The 14,318-nt window shown below is 46.4% G+C and overlaps 1 protein-coding gene across 4 annotated transcripts in view; it reads left to right on the plus strand.

Annotated features, from left to right (window-relative positions):
- STK3 (serine/threonine kinase 3) overlaps positions 1 to 14,318 on the plus strand; it is a 320,261-nt gene that overhangs the window by 258,739 nt on the left and 47,204 nt on the right. The window contains exon 11 of one of the 4 annotated variants that reach the window (XM_075920324.2): positions 7,384 to 7,570. The exons of the other annotated variants lie outside the window; for them this stretch is intronic. Coding sequence (XP_075776439.1) covers positions 7,384 to 7,395 — 12 coding nt within the window. The 3' untranslated portion in view covers positions 7,396 to 7,570. Of the gene's footprint in view, positions 1 to 7,383; positions 7,571 to 14,318 lie in introns of those variants that run through there. 4 annotated transcript variants of the gene reach the window in all.

The raw sequence follows: 14,318 nt of genomic DNA on the forward strand, positions 1-14,318 counted from the left end.
AATCCCTCAGGAGCCGTGGGACTTATCTTTGGTACTGGACGCACTAACTCGTCCCCCCTTTGAGCCTTTATCAACTTGCGACCTGCGCATGCTCACAATGAAGGTATCTTTCCTTCTAGGAATCACATCAGCACGTCGGGTTAGAGAGTTGGTGGCTCTTTCAGCCGATCCACCATACACTTTATTTTCTGAACAAGGGGTTCTGCTTCGCATTCATCCCCCCTTCCTGCCGAAGATAAATTCTTCCTTCCACATAAACGAGCACATAAGTCTGCCAACATTCTATCCGAAGCCTCATTCCTCGCCAGAAGACTCACGTTTACATACCCTCGATGTTAGACGGGCACTGGCCTTCTATCTGCATAGAACACACGCCTTCAGGAAGTCTCGGCGCCTTTTTATAGCTGCGGCGGAGCGCTCCAAGGGTCAACAGCTCTCCGCACAACGTATTTCCAATTTGATCACCTCCTGTATCTCACGTCGTTATGCCCTATGGTACAAATCCTTGCCAGGACGACCTCGCGCTCATTCCACCAGAGGCATGGCCGCATCTATTGCGTACCTTAGAGGGGTACCCTTGCAGGACATATGTCGTGCAGCAACCTGGTCATCCTCTCTTACCTTTGCCAAGCATTATGCTCTTGCGAAAATATTGAGGAATGATTCAGCGGTGGCGCAAGCGGTCTTGGCCACAGCACAGAGATCATAAGTCCAAAGCACGCCAATAGTGTTGGACCACTGCTATGTACTCACCTCGAGTGGAGCACCCTCGGGGACACTACTCGACGAAGAAGAGAGAGTTACTCACCCTGTGCAGTAATGTCTGTTCTTCGAGATGTGTGTCCCCGTGGGTGCTCCACAACCCACCCTCCTCCCTGCTTCGGAGCTTCTATTTATCTCTTTCAGATGCATCCGGTTGAGAGGAAACTGACAAGCCGGCCCGCGCTCAGCTGTAACGGTGCGAACGGCGTGAGGCAACAGGAGTGCATGTGCGGGCCGGCAGGCTACTGCTATGGAAGTTTCTCTGTTTTGCGGCGCCAGGACGGACCCAGCACCTCGAGTGGAGCACCCACGGGGACACACATCTCGAAGAACAGACGTTACTGCACAGGGTGAGTAACTCTCTCTTCTCAACTCAGTAACTTTGGAATTCCATCTCAATTATGTCATGCCAACATTTTCCTTCAGTGAATTATTCTGGTACATCATAAGTTGGGTATATATTGGTTCTCAGTTTTTGTAGACAGCAGACTAAGGATAGACAGTTGGTCACTCTATTTTACATTGTTGTTTATGCTTAAGGTTAACTTAAAATTTGTTCAGCCAGAACTACATTGATGGTACCTTCATCAACACCACCTCTTGAAATCTGCAGTACAGGCACCTACAACTAATTACATCTTTTTATTTAATGTTGTTGCTTTGACATTGTGTCACATAGAGAATCTAAATATGACCTGGCGGTGTTTCAATCATTACTTCCTAAAAGATGTCTGCCTAAAATAGCTGTGTCTCAATTTTTCTTTTTAATTAATAGTCTTTCTAGCTTTTGACCTCAGTTTTTCATGTTGTAAATCAGGGTTACTCACTTTGGAAGCCCCAGGGGCCACAATGATACTCACAGCACATGCCGAGGGCTGCAACTTAAGTGTGGTTGCATATACATGCAAATATATGCAAATAGCTCCTTTCACACTGATGGGCATGAATACAAAGATTAAGGTAAGACACACAGGCCCCATTTAAGTCAGTTCTGCTGATATTAATAAAATGCAATATTTACCCAATTTCCACCCATATGACAGCATGTTTAATAAGCAATGACAGTCCAGGAATTTAACTACTAAAATGCATATCAATAGAAGACCATTATATTGACTATTTTTTTTGTTTTGGCTCCCACCTGCGGGCCTCATATTGAGCCCTGCATAAACTCAAACTGCATCATGGAGCACAGACAAACAGGCCGTGGGCCACATGTGGCCCATGGGCCGCATATTGAGTAGCCTTCTTGTAAATAGTTACAATACAGTAAGTTAGACAATAATAACAATAAGATTCAATGTTTCATTAACTATAACTATTAATATGTATCATTACTATATTAAAATGTGATTTTCTTTGCAGCACTTGCAAAACTTCATTATTTGTATAATTTTGACAGTTACTATGGTATCTCATTCTATAATGTTTTGTAGAGAAATGCGTCTACTTTTTTAATATCTAACATGGGTCCTGCAGAGGAGACTTACCTTTTATTAACAGGGAATTTGTATTTAGTATTTGGAAATCATTATTCTTAATGGAGCCGTGATCTTTCCATTGTTTTTAACTTATGAGTACAATTGGTTGCATTATTTTCTAATGATCAAATGGAAGATGAGGTAAAATGGAGAAATAGTCATTTTATCCAGTATCCCCAAAGTGTTTCAGTGTAAACATTTCTTTTCCTGAAAGATCATAATCATGGCTGCATTTTTGTCAGATCTGTCATGGGAGTCATGGATTCCAATTCTTATCTTATTGTTTTTAAATAGATTATTTTCTGACAACATGGTGTTTTTTTGTGCTGGTGAAAAGATGTGATGCCAAACAGCTGAACCAGTTTCAGGGCAAGAACCTTGAGAGCTGCAGGTTTAATCATAAGTTGCATGAACAGTTGACAAAAAGAAGGTCAGGACCTCAGCATAACACTGAGACAATGCAAAGTATTATACTGCTGAACTGTCAGTAATGCCTTGAACTCCGCCAAAGATATTCTTCCTTTTTGCAAGCTAAAAAGACTTTTAGCAAAGCATTTTGTGAATTAGTTTGCATTTACAAAGTTTTTTTGCAGTACAGGCAGTCCCCGGGTTACGTACAAGATAGGGACTGTAGGTTTGTTCTTAAGTTGAATCTGTATGTAAGTCGGAACTGGCGTCCAGATTCAGCCGCTGCTGAAACTGATCAGTTTCAACAGCGGCTGAATCTGGACGCCAGTTCTGACTTACATACAGATTCAACTTAAGAACCCCAGGCATCCCCAAGTCAGCTGCTGCTGAAACTGATCAGCGGCTGATTCCAGGAAGCCCGGGGCAGGGGCTTCCTGTAGTCAGCCACTGGTCAGTTTCAGCAGCAACTGACTTGGGGACGCCTCGGGCAGAGCAGCTGGGGTGCTGCTGGTTTGGTCCAGTAGCGCGGCCGCTCCTCGGCGCTACTGGACCAACCCAGCAGCACCCAAGCTGCTCTGCCCCAGGCGTCCTGATTCAGCCACTGCTGAAACTGACCAGCAGTGGCTGAATCAGGACGCCTGGGGCAGAGCAGCTGGGGTGCTGTCCGGTTGGTCCCGTAGCGCCCAGAGCAGCGCTACGGGACCAACTGGCAGCGCCCCAGCTGCTGTACCACAGGTGACCAGAGCAAAGCCGCGGAGCACGGGGGCAGCGGGACAGCCCAGACATGCCGTGGCTGTCCTGCTGCCCTCGGGCTCTGTGGCTTTGCTCTGCTTTGCTCCCCGTCCCCCTGGTCTGCAGACCAGGGGGACGGGGAGCAAAGCAGCGGAACACGCGGGCAGCCCAGACGCGTCTGGGCTGTCCGCTGCCCGCATGCTCCGCGGCTTGGCTCTGCTTTGCCCCCCCCCCCCCCCCCCCGTCTCCCTGGTCTGCAGACCAGGGGGACGGGGGGGCAAAGCAGAGCAAAGCCGCGGAGCAGACCGGGGGGGGGGGGGGCAAAGCAGAGCCAAGCCGCAGAGCAGCGGTCAGCTGACACCCCAGACGTGTCTGGGCTGTCAGCTGACCGTGCGCTCCGCGGCTTGGCTCTGCTTTGCTCTGCTTTGCTCCCCCCCCCCCCCCCCCGGTCTGCAGACCAGGGGAACGGGGGGGCAAAGCAGAGCAAAGCAGAGCCAAGCCGCGGAGCACGTGGGCAGCGGACAGCCCTGTCCGCTGCCCGCGTGTTCCACCGCTTTGCTTTCTCTCCCTGGTCTGCTGGAGACCAGGCAGAGGAAGGGCCCCGTTCGTAACTGCGGATCCGCGTAACTTGGGGACTGCCTGTACAGGCAGTCCCCGGGTTACATGGATCCGACTTACATCGGATCCCTACTTACAAACGGGGTGAGGCAACCCCGCACTAGCTGCTTCCCCCCAGCAGACCAGGGAGACACGAAGTTAGTGCCCCCCCAGCAGACCAGGGAGACGCAGAGCGGCTTTTCTCAGCAGACACCTCAGCTTGAGAATAAAGGACTGAGAGAAGTGAGGTGTGGGAGAATAAAACTGAGCTCTGGAGAAATGTTTGGCTAGAGTTTCCCCTACAATATGTACCAGTTCCGATTTACATACAAATTCAACTTAAGAACAATCCTACAGTCCCTATCTTGTATGTAACCCGGGGACTGCCTGTATGGCAACTAGTGTGCAGGTCTGGCTACTTTTAGCACGTGCCTAATTATTTGCACTAAAATAAGAAAATAACATTTGTTATGGCACTTTTTTTTTTAAACCATACTTCCATGGGCTTTGTTCTTTTCAATTTTATCATGACTATTTTTAAAACACATTATGAATTAAAATAATGGAGGGAACATTTAGTCTGAAATCTAGTGAAATATTGCAGAAAAAAACTAAGCAGGTTAAAGAAAATAAATACACTAAATCACATTTATCACAACAAAATCCTGGAGCCTCATGGTCTTATCTGTCCACAGTATTTAAGCTGTTGTGATATAGCTGTGTGAATGTTTCTCCTCTTCAAAAGCAACACATTTTTGGCATCTTGTGAATATTACTTTGGTGTGAAGTTTTCTGGAATCTCTCCCAAAATTTTTGCATTGGTGTAAGGCAGCTTTTGCATTTGAGAAGCACCTCTGCTCTTGGAGTTAGTAAACAAATGTGCAACCACCAGTGGAAGCTTGGAAATGCTTAGGGCCAAAGAAAATAGGTATGATAATTTCCTTTTGGGGATAGTGCATGACTGAATTAGATTTGGTACTCATTGCCTGTGCCACATATTGCTCATTTTAGATGTCTCGAGTACTCTCAGAAGTAATGTCAGCCTTCTAGCCAATGATGTATCAGGGTAGAGTTATCATGTAGCTTAAAAAATGTATTAAGGCTGCAGGGCTTCTGTGTTTTAAAGTGGTATAAATGCCAGAATGAGACAAACCTCCTTATAGCTTTCCTCCCACAATTTGGCAGTGTTGTGTTTTGAAACTTCTGATTACTTGTTTAAAGTTGGGCTTGCAAATTAAGTTTGAAAAAGCTGTCAGACCTGTTGCCAGAACTTTTATGAAATATTTGCTATGAATAATGCTGTCATGATTGCAGTGTATAAAATCAATTTTATCTGTTTTATGTTTTGAAAGTGTGACCATCCTTTATAGACTGTTTTGAAGAAACCATGCTCTTCCTAATACAAACTGATATATTCAGTATTGCCATGTATTTTCTGTCAACATTAATCTAATCAGTGTTACTAATTATTAAAAATTAGCTTGTTTTTCAGAGAGAAGTTTGCTCAGTTTAATTCCATAGCATTTTTAGAGATAGTTGCTGTTGTTTCTGGGCACATCAACTCCATCCACATCCATGTTTCTTTAGGATGGATGTTGCATAATTCTAATGCTTCTCTTTTTACAATATATAAAAAAAACCTGGTGATTCAATTAAATTGCTTGTCTGTGCCTTAATTATCTTCCACCATAACTAAAACTTCCTTACCCACTCTTCTCTCTGAATAACAACTTCCCTTTGCCTACCTAATAAAGTTTAAGGGCTTGTCCACAGTGCCACACAAGTTGGATTGCAGGGATATACCAAAGTACAGGCAGTCCCCGGGTTACGTACAAGATAGGGACTGTAGGTTTGTTCTTAAGTTGAATCTGTATGTAAGTCGGAACTGGCGTCCAGATTCAGCCGCTGCTGAAACTGACCAGCGGCTGACTACAAGAAGCCCAAGGCAGAGTTGCTCTGCCCCGGGCTTCCTGGAATCAGCCTCTGATCAGTTTCAGCAGGCTGAATCTGGATGCCAGTTCCGACTTACATACAGATTCAACTTAAGAACCCCAGGCGTCCCCATGTCAGCTGCTGCTGAAACTGATCAGCAGCTGATTCCAGGAAGCCCGGGGCAGAGCAACTCTGCCTCGGGCTTCCTGTAGTCAGCGCTGGTCAGTTTCAGCAGCGGCTGATTTGGGGACGCCTGGGGCAGAGCAGCTGGGGTGCTGCTGGGTTGCTCCAGTAGCGCCGCTCCTTGGCGCTACTGGACCAACCCACCAGCTCCCCAGCTGCTCTGCCCCAGATGTCCTGATTCAGCCGCTGCTGAAACTGACCAGCAGCGGCTGAATCAGGACGCCTGGGGCAGAGCAGCTGAGGTGCTGCCGGGTTGGTCCAGTAGTGCCCAGAGCAGCTCTGCGGGACCAACCGGCAGTGCCCCAGCTGCTCTACCACAGGCGTCCAGAGAAAAGCCTGGTCTGCTGGGGGGGGGGAGGGGCGTACTAGCTGCACTCTCCCTCTCCCCCCCCCCCCCGCAGCAGACCAGGGAGACACGGGCTGCGGACCGAGACGCACCGCGGTCCCGCCGCCCGGGTCCTCCGCGGCTTTGCTCCCCGTCTCCCTGGTCTGCTGGGAGATCACGCGGGCAGCGGGCAGCCCAGACGCGCCGCGGCTGTCCCGCTGCCGGCATCCTCAGAGGCTTTGCTCCCCGTCTCCCTGGTCTGCTGATCTCCAGCAGACCAGGGAGACGGGGAGCAAAGCCGCGGAGCACGCGGGCAGCGGACAGCCCAGACATGCCGCGGCTGTCCCGCTGCAAGTGTCCTCAGAGGCTTTGCTCCCTGTCTCCCTGCTCTGCTGGTCTCCAGCGCATTTTGGCTGTCCGTTGCCCGCGTGCTCCGCGGCTTTGCTCCCTGTCTCCCTGGTCTCCCGCTGCCGGCGTCCTCAGAGGCTTTGCTCCCTGTCTCCCTGGTCTGCTGGAGACCAGCAGACCAGGGAGACGGGGAGCACGCGGGCAGCGGACAGCCCAGACGCGCTGCGGCTGTCCCGCTGCCGGCGTCCTCAAAGGCTTTGCTCCCCGTCTCAGCAGACCAGAGAGACGGGCAGCAAACCCCGTTCGTAACTGCGGATCCGACATAAATCGGATCCGCGTAACTCGGGGACTGCCTGTACTGCACTGTAACTTCCCCATCTTGACGCTGTGGGCACAAACTAAAAGATTCCTATCTTATTTTATGTAATCCTATTTAAACAGGATTACACAACTGCAAACTGGGAATCTTTCAGTTTACACCCATAGCATCCATATGGGAGAGGTATAGTGTAGCACTTTGGTTCCTACTGGGATTCATCCTCCCTCCTCCATAATCCTAACTGTGGTCCAGTTCTATGTAACTCAGTCTTTATTTCTCTTTTTCTTTCTTTTCAGATTTTGCCTTGATCCTTTTACTCCACAAATGATACCTGATTCAGTTCTCTCTCGATTTTCTTCTCCCATTCTCCTCTTCATACCTTCTACCACACAGTCTCCTCTATCTAGAATGATTTCCCTTTCATACTGTTTCAGTTTTCTTTTCTCTCCTCATGCAAATTACTCCTGAACCACTATATTGTCTATGAACCCCACAAATATAAACCTATTAATATAAGTATTTCAGTTTCTTACCAGTAACTAAAAAGTCTTTGAATTATTGTCAACTTCTGTGTCTCCCTGTGCAGTCTTGTCTTGCCTTTTACTTTTTAACTTCTTTGGGACAGAGAACCTAAGTTAGATTTCTTTTTTAAAAAATCCTAGGTGCATTGATGCTTAACTTTTAGGCACCTAGAAAATCACTAGGCTTCACAATGCCCGAATTCAGTACTTAAGCTCCTTATACAATGTCTGTGGATAGAGAGGTGCCACAGAATGGGATTCACAAAGGCCAGCACTCTAGGTAGTTCCTCATCTAAGATAGCCAGTGGGAAATTCCAAGCCAAGAGGGTTATGCTGAACCCCTCGCCTATCTTGGAAGTAGGTGTGTAAGTCTGGGGTGCACCTTTCTCTGTTTGGGATTCTCAGCTACAAACCTGATATAGAAAGAAGCTAGGTAATGTCCACTTTATAGCTTTTGGTTCAATGGTTGAAGTAGTCACATGGAATGTAGAAGGTCCCCAGTTCAAGTCCCCCCTTCCACCTCAGGATGGGAGAAGAGATTTGAACTGGGATCAGTCACCTCTTCAGTGAGTGAACTAAGGGATATTCTTATGTGGGGCTCTCTCCATTTTTTCTTTTGAAGCTATTTCACTGTAGACTATTTTAAAAAGTATTTGGCAAAAGGGGACTGGAGTCTGGATCTTCAGGTGAGTGCTCTAAGCACCAGGCTACATTGTTCATCTCAGGTTTGCTTTCTGTCTCTCAAACTCTGTCTCCGGTCCAATGATTCTTTCATTGTTTATCCACAGTAACTTCAACAAGGAGCCCCACATCAGAACAGCCCTGTGGTTAGAGAACTCATCTAAGACAAGGCAAATTCCCATAAAAGTCCCTACTCCCTTTCAGATGGAGAAGGGGCTTGAACCAGGGGTCTCCTATATCCCCAATGAGTTCTTTAATTACTGGATTGGACCACACAGGGGATTGGATTGGACCACACAGGGGGTTAGATGGAGGAATTCCTGTCTACCCCTAGGTAGTACATCACAGTTGGCTTCAGAGGTCCTTGTTTTGGTTGGACATATTCCTGGGGTTGCAAGGTGTCTGATTTTTTGACTAGCACGCCCAGTTGAAAGGAGATCCTGGGGGGCTCTGGCCAGCACTGCTGACTGGGCCATTAAAATATGGTTGGAGGTGCAGCCAGGACTAAGGCAGGCTTCCTGCCTGCTCGGACTCTAAACAGCTCCCAGAAGTGGCCAGCATGCCCCGATAGCCCCTAAGTGGAGGGGCAATAAGAGAAGCTATGTGCACTGCCCTTAGCACCAGCTCGGCAGCTCCCATTGTCAGGAAACTGTGACCAGTGGGAGTTGTGGGGGTGGTGCTTGTGGACTCAGGCAACATGTAGTGCCATATAGCCCCTCTACCTTCATGCTATAGAGATATTCTGGCCTCTTCTGGGCACTTCATGGAGCCAGGGCAAGCAGGTAGCCTGCCTTAGTCCCACTGCACTATGCACAGGAGCTGCAAAAAGTTATAAAGAAAAGTTATTTATTAGTTCCCTAAATAGAAGAACTAGAGGACACCAAATGAAATTAATGGGGAGCAGGTTTAAAACTAATAATAGAAAGTTCTTCTTCACACAGCGTGTAGTCAACCTGTGGAACTCCTTGCCAGAGGAGGCTGTGAAGGCTAGGACTATAATAGAGTTTAAAGAGAAGCTAGATAATTTCATGGAGGTTAGGTCCATAAAAGGCTATTAGCCAGGGGATAAAATGGTGTCCTTGGCCTCTGTTTGTCAGAGGCTGGAGAGAGATGGCAGGAGACAAATTGCTTGATCATTGTCTTCAGTCCACCCTCTCTGGGGCACCTGGTGCTGGCCACTGTCGACAGACAGGATACTGGGCTAGATGGACCTTCGGTCTGACCCAGTACGGCCATTCTTATGTTATTATGCCTTAGATAAGTGCTACCAGACTGGAGCTTGTGCCCTGATCACCCTCCTGTACCCCGATCTCTGCCCCAGCAGTAAGCCTCCTCCTACACCACAAACCCCTCATCCCCATCCCAGAACTCATGCCCACACCTCTCTCTTACATCCCAACTCCGTACTCCACCCTGAGCCCACTCCCATACCTGAAACCCTTGTTCCAGCCTAGCGAAAGTTAGTGGAGGTGAGAGTGAGTGAGTGAAAGTGGGAGGTGGGATGGAGAGCGTGAGGGTGGGGTTTCTGAGAGAGGGTGGGGTAGGGGCAAGGCTTTGAACAAGGGGCAGTGCAAGGGTTTTCAGTTTTTTGCAATTATAATGTTGGCAAACCTACTTATTCCTGGAGAATTCAACACATGGCATAATCTTTAATTAAAGATTCATTCCTGGAGACCTCAGGAGAATCCTGGAGGATTGGCACACCTACCTGGGAATCCATACACTTTGTACAGGGCTGCAGTGCATATGCTCTGAGGAAGAAACATAAATGCCTAAGGAATTTTTTAAGCAAAAAATTCAGGTGTTGAGCAAGTCTAGGTGCCTACATGGTTCAAAGGCAGCTGAACAGGAATTTTGTGAATCCCATTGCGGCCTGATTGTGGAATGTAGGTGCCTAATGTGGCAGTTGGGAGCCTAAGCACCTTGGCCCATGTCTTTATTTGTATCCTGCATGTTGTTAGCCTTAATAATAATAATTAATAAAATTACAAATTCTGTTTAAGAGAAACCTAGCTATGAAAATGTCATTTGGAGGAACCAAGTTTGAAATGCTTAAAATTTTTTTTATAAAGTTACATTATGGCATAATAACCTGTGGATAAATCATATTATTTTCTGAATCCATTTTGCTCATGGTTTGATGTGTGTGTGTGTGCGTGCGCGCACGTGTGTGTGTATTTTATCATTTTGTGTACTTTCATCTTTCATTTCAAAGTATTTTTCTTGATTACTGCTCATGTTTACAAAAATCAAGAAAAATATTAGAAATGACAGTAACTAGAAAGATTTTAGGTATGAGTTTATTAATCCTTAAAACAAATAATTTATATTTATTATATTTATATTTATTTCATTATATATTTAATTTATATTATTTCTTTTATTGTACACAAAGCTTTCATTTTGACTGGGTCACATTTTGATTCTGCCATTGGCATATAGACATTCACCCAGTATTTATTTTCATTTCACGATAAATTAATATATTAAAGGTGTTTAGCTGGTAGGTAGGAATGTCATATTATCCTGAGTTTGTGACTTGCATGTCAAACAAAATTCAGGCTGCAGGGTGTTTTCTCTTAAAGGTCATTGGAAAGGTGAACAGCAGAGATGAAATGATATGATTCAATGTTTACATTTATTATACAGTGCAGCAGTGGGGCAAACTGGAAAAAATCCACTACATTTGAATTCCTTTATAACTTCCTAAATCAATTGTTGTTTCCTTCTGCTGGAAGAAATTGTATAGAATCATGCAGCACTAGCAGCAGTTTAGCTATTATTCAGTTCTGTTTTTGAGTGCTTTTATCTGTTTAAATAATATTGCAGCATAGGAGCACTATTAGAGACAGGTTACAGGTGATAACTCTGTAGGAGAACTTAAACCTGTAGGGCCTGATTCTTTATCTAATTTATAGCAGTTTTCACCAGAGGAGTTACTCCTGATTCTCCCTAGTGTAAGATTAAGCTTTAAGCACCTTATTTTTAATTTTCTATTAATGCCATTTCTATTAATTGTTCAATCAAAATATTTCCCCCTTCTCACCACAAGCTGTGCAAATGCCCTTAAACTTTAAGGTGTACTTTAGCAATATTCTAACTAGCCAAATTATTTGATGTTTTAATAGTCTAAGTTTCTTAGTATTATAGTCTGAGTTTCTTAGTGTTCTTAGTAATTCTAAATTGCATTACATTCATACTGGCTTTTGAAATGCCATTACTTAAGCTTTATTGGAGATGTGGGTCTTTCATTTAGATTTAAACATGCTAAAAGTCCAACTCGGTGTAACCTTCTCTAGTAAGATGTTCCAGAGTTGGAACATTTATAGTCAAATACTTTGTCTCTGGGCATCTGAGAATCTTATCTTGGATTTTTTCTAACATCCTCTAGAGCAGTTGTTCTCAAACCGCCGCCCCTCTCCCCCTGCAGCTAGGAACCCACGTTGGCACTCTAGCTCCATGCACCTGCCCTGTGAGGTTGGAGCACCAGCGCCAGCTTCGTGTTGCAGTGGGGGGAGTCCCGAGCCTTGCAGCTGGGGGAGGAAACCACTCATACGGAGGCTTTCCACGCTGCTCCCATTGGTTGAAATCATGGCCAATGGGAGCAGCAGGAGGTGGTGCCTGGGGCCAGTGCCTGGGAGTGGCAGGGGCTGCAGAGCCAGGTAAGTGCCCCCTCATGCCTAGATCCTACATCCTCCCCACACTCCTGCTGAGACCCTGCACCCCATCCCTGCACCCTCCTTCCTGCTCAGATTCCCATCCCCATCCCACCTCTTCACCCTCCTTCCTGCTCAGACCTCTCACCTCCAGCCTCCTCCTGCACCCTCCCTCCTGGCCAGACACCCCACCCCCAGCCTGTTCCTGCACCATCCCTCCCAGACTCCCAACCCCAACCCCCTCCTGCAATCTTTCTTCCTCCAAGATGCTCCACTCACAGCCTGCTCCTGCACCCTCCCTTCTGGCCAGACACCCCAACTCCAGCCCGATCCTGCACCTTACCTCCCACTCAGATCCCCCACCATTATCCATTCCTGTACCCTCATCCCTATCTAACTCCCTGGCAGCCCCCTTCCACACACTGAACCCCTCATTTTTGGTCCCACCCTAGAGCCTAGAGAGGCTCACAAAATCTACTAACCTTGGGACCCAAGAAAAGTTAATCTGGACTGTGGGAAACCCTGACCTCAGTCCTCCCTGCCATTCCCCCTCCGCTGTGCAGGGCTAGAGCATCAAGGGAGTGAGCTGTTTCAGCTGGGCACCACATCAGTGAGGGTTGAGAGGTGGTTTTGTGTGGGGGGTGGGGTTGCTTCTCATTTTTGTTTGCCCCCCTGACTGATTTTTCTGTAGATCAGTGACCTCTACCCAAAAAAGTTTCCCCACCTCTGCCATAAATAAAGACAGTATTGAAACCATTAGTTTTGGACATACATTAATATTTTACTTAGTTTACCAAACTTCATTTTAATTAAATATGATAAAAAGTCTTAGAGGGCTGGCCGTGTTAGTCTGTATCTTTAAAAACAAGTAGCCCTGCGACACCTTAAAGACTAACAAAAATGAATAGTATCATGAGCGTTTGTGGGCGAGACCTGCTGCATCAGATTAGTTGGAGTGGAAATAACAGAATCCAATATATACAGCAGACTTCCGATAATCTGGCACCTTTGGTACCCAGGAGGTGCCGGATTATCGGATATGCCGGAGTATCAGGAGGTACTCCAGCAGGGGGGCTATGATAGATCTGGGGGAAGGGGTGTTGGGCAGGAAACAGCGTGGTGTGGGGTGAACCACGTTCTGGTGAGGGGCAGCGCTGCGGGACCAACCCAGCAGCACCCCAGCTGCTCTGCCCCACGGCTTCCCCAAGTCCGCCGCTAATCAGTTTCAGCAGCGGCGGACTTGGGGAAGCCGTGGGGCAGAACAGCTTGGGCGCTGCCGGGCGCCGAGCAGGAGGGTGAAGGGCGGCGCTGCGGGACCAACCCGACAGCACTCCAGCTGCTCTGCTCTGTACCGCTTCCCCAGGTCCGCAGCTAGTCAGTTTCAGCAGCGGCAGCAGTGGACTTGAGGAAGCTGCGCGGAGCAGCTCCAATTGTCCGGCTGGCCGGAGCACTTCCAGGTTCCAGTTGGTGCCGGACTATTGGGAGTGCTGGACTACTGGATGCCAGACAATTGGAGTTTTACTATATATATAGATATAAAACAGCAAAAGAAGTACCTGTCAATTTCCCCTGTCTTTAACATTTGCATTTTCAAATCAAAGGTATTGATGGGACACATCTAGCCCACTTAATTAGCTTCAGTATCACAAGTCCTACAATTGACAGGTACTTTTTTTGCTGTTTTATATATCTTGGATTCTGTTCTTTCCACTCCAGCTCATATGATGAAGTAGATCTTGCCCACAAATCTCATTTTATATATATATATATATATATATATATATATATATATATATATATATATATATATATAAATAAAAATTAGGACTACTTGTTGTTTTTAACATGATAAAGTTAAAAAGCTTAATCTGTTTAATTATTTTGATTTTAATTAATAATATTTATTTTCTTACTGTTTATGTACGTCTCCTTATTTATAGCTGTATATTTAAGTTGTTATGCTTCAGTAGCTTAATATGAATAATTTAGTATTTAAGGTATTAGATATAAGCAAAGGCATTTTGTCATCAACGGTGATTGGCTGATGGTCCACAGAAAGGTTTGTGTTGAGCGGGGTGGGCTATGGGCCAAAGAATTTGAGAACCATTGTTCTGGAGCATACTATTTCTGCTAGGGAAGGTCATGAATAGGTAGATGATCTTTGAGCTCCTCATTGGTGAGTATTCTCACTCTTGCTCATCAATTCTCACACAGGTTAGCAGTCTTCCCTTCCCCCAAAAATCTTTCTTCTCTCCCTTTTTGGTCCTCCCCTTTGCTGTCACCACCCTCATGTTCTCACCCTGTTGTTTTTCGGACTATCCATGTTGCTCCTTATGCATGGGACCAAGCCTTAATCATCCTTTCCAATATTTA

This window comes from Pelodiscus sinensis, chromosome 2 (assembly GCF_052426305.1).
Source record: "Pelodiscus sinensis isolate ZL-2025 chromosome 2, ASM5242630v1, whole genome shotgun sequence".
NCBI lineage: Eukaryota > Metazoa > Chordata > Testudines > Trionychidae > Pelodiscus > Pelodiscus sinensis.